The sequence below is a fragment of the Nicotiana sylvestris genome, chromosome 11, assembly GCF_000393655.2.
Source record: "Nicotiana sylvestris chromosome 11, ASM39365v2, whole genome shotgun sequence".
Taxonomy (NCBI): domain Eukaryota; kingdom Viridiplantae; phylum Streptophyta; class Magnoliopsida; order Solanales; family Solanaceae; genus Nicotiana; species Nicotiana sylvestris.
Genome location: NC_091067.1, coordinates 83119223 through 83124769, shown reverse-complemented (window position 1 = coordinate 83124769; position 5547 = coordinate 83119223). Strand labels below are relative to the sequence as shown.

Here is a 5547-nt window from a genome sequence, read left to right as displayed (position 1 = left end):
CTCGAGATGTTGGATTCGGCACTACAGGAGAGCTCAGTTATTTTGGGAAACAAACAGCTTAAAATACACGGCGGGGACTTGCTTGCAACCTTTATCAAAACCAGATAAGCATCTGGAAATAAAGTGCAGCCATATTCGGCTTGCAAGATATATACTTGCTATCTCATGTCTTTATAGTCCTGCACTAAGTCAAGCCAAAAACAAATTGGAGAGAACGGCAGTAATAAGATCCTACGCTGCAGAATTTGGTCATCCGTAGAATCATTGATAATGCATCAATGTTAACCTTCAATAATAAGTGTGCAATTAAATTTAACTACCGAGTCTACTTGGTACTAAAGATCAGCTTGGAAGACGACACTCAAAATGTGCTCTACACTTTCCCTTTCAGTTAGATTTTGAACATATCTTGCCTGTGAAATTTAGTGGATCAGATCCTAATTCTCAGTTACTCATTCAAGAGACACATCCCCAACTAAACTATCCACTCCTCTTCCGCCCAACTAATCCAATATGCCCTCAAATTCAACGATGTCAACTTATTAGACTATCGTTTTATTGCATCAGCCAGTGCATATCAAGGTGGTCACACATAATGAAAGAATTAAGAAGCAGAGAACAGAAGCAGCACCACGTAGATTAAGATCTTAAGCAGCAGTTTCAAACCACAGTCTGCAACTACCATTATTCTTGCACTACAAAATGCAAAATTCAAATAGCTGCGGGACATTACTTGAAAGCTTATACAATAAAAAATTGAGGCTGTTCACGTTCCAGTTCTCAATGAATATATCATTGGTATGTGTTACATACATACAAACTGTGTATATTGATACATTGCAAAGACATACCGTTGGGCATTTCTTCAAGACAGTGTTCTACATCTGGATTCTAGGCCAAGCTGAGCACAAGCTTATACGTTCAAGGTGCTCATCCTGTTTCTTGGCTTTCACATTGCTTCAAACTTCGTGCTATCAGAATCCCATATCGACCACATTATGAAAAAAAAAATGAACCTATATATGGTCACACAAGACAGGGGGGTTGATAAAACTAACGATCAACAAATCATGGTCTCCAAGCAGCTGGCGGAGGTGGTGGGGTGGGGAACATGGGTGGTACTGCAGAGAATATTGTGTTCTTGTCAATTCCAACACTTTTATCTCCAGATAGAGCTACAAGGGCGGCAACTAAACCGGCATTTCCAGCAAGTGTTGGCTCGGTATAATTGTAATTAGTACGAACATCATGGAAACCATCATTCTTGTCCGGTCCAGCAACCATGGCTCCAACAAGAGTATTCGGATTGTTCTTACTTGAATCCCTCCACTTCCATCCTCCTTTACAATTATACTTGACCTTGTTTTTAGGAATTGATGCACCTCTGTGGTGGACACGTTTTGGATAGCGATTGCCGAAGCCCACAACATAACTCATCTTCCTAGGGTTCTTGCCAAGGATGTAGTTAATCTAAAAGTCAAAGAAAGAAAACTGAGTTAACACCAGAAACGGTTTAACTTTCATCAGAGTTGGCCAATAAGAACATGCTTATACCATCTATATCTCATATACTCCTGATTTTTTGCATTTATCACTTAACATGTCACACATTTTTTAGGTAGTATTTCACACACTTGTTAGCAGAACTGAGGTAAAAGGAACAAGAAAACAAGAAAAGAGATTCTTGAAAACATAAAGATCGTAAAGTTTCATTTACCTGTGTCTGTGCAAATTCACGTAGGACATCGGTGGAATAGAAATTGGGTCCACAATACCATCCAGGGGTGTCAGCAGCAGCAAGATAGTCACTATACAAGGTAGCAAGGAAGGCAGCATTGACTACATACTGAAGAGGCTGAGGCCTTCCGTGGTTTAACTGTATCAGCCCTCCTACAAAGGCCCAACAGTTTTATACTTGACTTACCACAAACTCTGCAAGACTTAACATGCTAACTAGCTAAAACAAGGCTTACCTTTTGTCCGGTTAAAAGAAGAGAAGTATGGCAAGAAGGAGCACATGATTATGCCTGTCTGGTTATGGAATGTACTTAAAATATCTTCATAAGGATATCCAGGGCTCAAAAACAATCTCAAACGGCTCAGAAGCACCTAAATACAAAAGAAAAGCATTGCTTCAGTACAATATATAGATCTCTCAACGAAAAACATGCAACTTATAAACAGATATACAGACTAAGAGCAACATGTTGCGGGCAAGAAAAATTCAGCAATCATGCAAGACAAAATAAAGAGGCTATATCTTCTTACTTGTGATCCAGTGAGCTTGTTATCCCAGCTGAGCACGCCGTAGTCAGGACCTCCCCAGAAAGCACCAGCGCGTTTAGCAATACCAGGAGTTGTAGCAAGCTGAAGATATGAAGTATTTCCTGTAGCATAATACAACCAGGACGCACCCCACACAAACTCATCCCAGTAACTAGTCGAATTGTAGAATATTGCAGCTTCATTACTGCTACTGTATCTACCACGCTGTTCCCTGGAAAATTTGAAGAGAGTTCTAGCACCATGGACGAGCTTCTGTGAGTAGACCTTGTTGTCCTTAAAAACAATGGAGGCAGAAGCCAGAGCAGCAGCCATCTCGGCAGCAAGATCCGAGCAGCCGTGACATTCTGTTACAGGCCGTGGATAATCAATGTCTTCTGGACGCACCCAACAATAGTGATCATTGGGATCTGGCCCTCCTGAAGTATCCCCTTTCCCCACCTATAAAACAGAACAGAAATCCTTCAATGAGATCAAGCAGCTCATATGTATGATCATTTTCTCAATGATCGAGAGAAACAAAAACAATGCAATCATCAATGTCGTTCTTGTCAATACGATACAGTTGGTGATGATAATTGATAAGGCAGAAACAATGATTGATGAAAACAAAACCATCGTAAAATGTTAATTTGTATGAACCAACGTAATCAACTAATTCAAAATGCCCAATGAATGATATTTACCTGTGCAACAATGCGATCAATAGTATCAGCAGAGGAATTGAAGGTTTTGAGGAGGTAATCAGTACCCCACTTAATAATATCTTTGACATGACTGAGCTCCCCAGCAGCTTCATATTTTGCACTATACTCAATCACACTCCAACTTAACATAGTGAGAGCAAAAGATTGAGGGAAGTTAAACTTTATTGCATCTCCTGCATCATAATAGCCGCCAACCAAATTCTTAAACATAGTTGAATCATCAGATTTGCCGTCTTGCATACCTGAACTCCCCCTCCATGATACATTGTTGTGCTTAGGTAGTTTCCCAGCTGCCATAAACAAACAGATAATTAAATGACAAACTGAACAAAATAACCACCAACCTGACCCAAAATCTAGCTGTCAAACATCAAAAAAGAGAAACACCCAAATCCAGATAGTCCACAGATAAATTTTTTGAAGGCAAAATCATAAATCTGCATCTTAAAACCCAGTAATCTTGGGATCTTAATCATCAAATAAGTAAAGGCAAGATAGAAGAGTAGATGGCACTATTCTATTCTTCAGAAAACATGAATCTTCCAATTTTTAATGCTTTAGAGTAAAGAGATATTTCACTAGTAAGTCATACATAGGCAGGATCGAATCATGTATTTAATCAAGTCCAATAGTATAATTCAAATTAGAATCTGAATCCCATAGATCAGAAACCTGAAGGAAATTACTTACAGCGTTGGGCATTGAAGAACATAAGTGCCTTGCGAAGAGCCAAAGTGTAATTATCCGGTGGGGGACTACGTTGTCGGTGCTTAGGAACAGTTTTGACAATCAGAGTAACAAAACCAGCAATGAGAGCAGCAGCAATAATACAGCCGAGAGTCCATTTGAATACCTTTCGACTGACAATAATACAACCAAGATCGACATACTTCTTCTTCTTCTGCTCAGTTGGACCCAACAACCAACTCTGCTGCGTCTCATCCAGATTCCTTGACAAAGCCGCCTTGTCAAAATCCTGTAAGTTCCTGCTCCTATCATCATCTGTTGCTGAATCGGTTGCGTTTATCTCCAGTGCCCCTCCCCATGGATCTCTCCCGTACATATTGCTGTTTCTGATTTCTTGAGCTAAAAGAAACTAGTATATTTCAGCTCAAAATTGTAGGGAGATCGAGGAAAGTGGGTGGGAAAGAGAGATGAGGAGGAGTGAGGCTAGTGGCAATAATGCATATGAAGATGCGTGCCAAGACAATTTACAACAGTGTAGTGATGGTGAAGAAATATATGAGTTGAAGACACCGACACTTCGGCTAACACACTTCCTAACTACTCCACTTTGCATGTAATTATTAGCTTCTCATGGTAAAAGGTGAACTTAGTATTCTTAAATCATACTATGGTAATTATTTGCAGTATTGTTCTATGCCGTGTTTTGGTCAAATATCTAGCATTTTTGAATATCCAACTTTCGTCGTTCCAATAGTACTAGATATAACATTTCTTGTACAGTTTCATTTTTCAAATTTAGAAGCATTACACTTTTTATTAAAACATACTAGTATTTTACTTCAAAATCTAAGTAGGAGTTTGGACATAAGAATTGTAAAATTTCAAAAAGTGGTATTTGAAATTTAGAGTTGTGTTTGGACATAAAATTTAGTTTGGGCTGTTTATAAAATTTGTGAGTGATTTGAGTGAAAAAAACAGTTTTTTGGAGTTTTTCAAATTTTCGAAAATTTTCAAAATGCATCTTCAAGTGAAAATTGAAAATTTTATGAATAAACGTTGATTTTGAAAAAAAGAGAATTATTTTTGGTGAAAAGGAAAATATAATTTATGTCCAAACAGTAAATGAGGCTGAGTATGAGAATTAGCTCAGCTAAATCTGGGAAAATGCAGTACAACAGATTTAATTAGTGTTTCTTGGTGAATTTTCTTGATTTGGTTTGCTGAACTCTTTCACCTCAAGGGTTATATACCTAACTATTGGATGAGAGATGAAAGGACCCCATTTTACAAGGAGGGGCTAAAATGGTCAACTAGGGAACCAGCTGACACATTTAGCTGCATTAATTTATCTTCAACTTGTCCACCGACAGAAGAAGAAATATATAAGTAGTAGGTTGGCTCATACTATAAAACGAATTAAAGAAGATAAAGGACATTCAAAAAGACAACAGTAGTATGAGCATTTTTTGCGTAATAGATATATAATTTAATTTACTATAAAAAATATTATTAGCATTTTTCTAAGTCCTCAATTTATGTTTATCATAATAATTTATTTGTTTCCTTATAAATGATCTAATACTATTACTCTCTCCGTCTCATAATGTGTCGTGATTATCTTGTGCCGCCCCTTAAGAAAGAATAGTTTTTGGCTACTTTACCCTTATTAAATGTTTTCTCAATTTACGTGTCATCTCTATCAATAGCATTATCCACATTTTTACTAAATGTGAATGCAATTGATTATTAAGGGTAAAAAAAATATATATAACCAATTTTGTATTGAACTTTTAAAATAACAAATAATTTAAGATAACTATTTTTAGTTACCACAACACATATTATGGGACGGAGGGAGTATAAATAATGT

General features: G+C 37.4%; 1 protein-coding gene across 1 annotated transcript; it reads right to left on the bottom strand.

Moving 5' to 3' along the window:
* Positions 1 to 616: 616 nt before the first annotated feature.
* On the bottom strand, positions 617 to 4205 carry LOC104216869 (endoglucanase 25-like). The gene is made up of 6 exons (XM_009767006.2): positions 3681 to 4205; positions 2970 to 3280; positions 2269 to 2724; positions 1974 to 2109; positions 1718 to 1890; positions 617 to 1470 (listed from the first exon to the last, which is right to left on the bottom strand). Exons 1-6 carry the CDS (start codon positions 4051 to 4053, stop codon positions 1069 to 1071), a joined length of 1851 nt encoding a protein of 616 aa, XP_009765308.1. The 5' UTR covers positions 4054 to 4205; the 3' UTR covers positions 617 to 1068.
* Between the last annotated feature and the right edge of the window lie 1342 nt (positions 4206 to 5547).

What these genes read in the sequence shown, in the direction of transcription:
- LOC104216869 (XM_009767006.2), bottom strand. Translation starts at nt 4,053, where the DNA reads ATGTACGGGAGAGATCCATGGGGAGGGGCACTGGAGATAAACGCAACC. An exon ending in GTTCTTCAATGCCCAACGCT is followed by an intron (nt 3,281 to 3,680) that starts GTAAGTAATTTC and finishes TGTTTATGGCAG; the next exon opens with CTGGGAAACTACCTAAGCAC. An exon ending in TTGATCGCATTGTTGCACAG is followed by an intron (nt 2,725 to 2,969) that starts GTAAATATCATT and finishes TCTGTTTTATAG; the next exon opens with GTGGGGAAAGGGGATACTTC.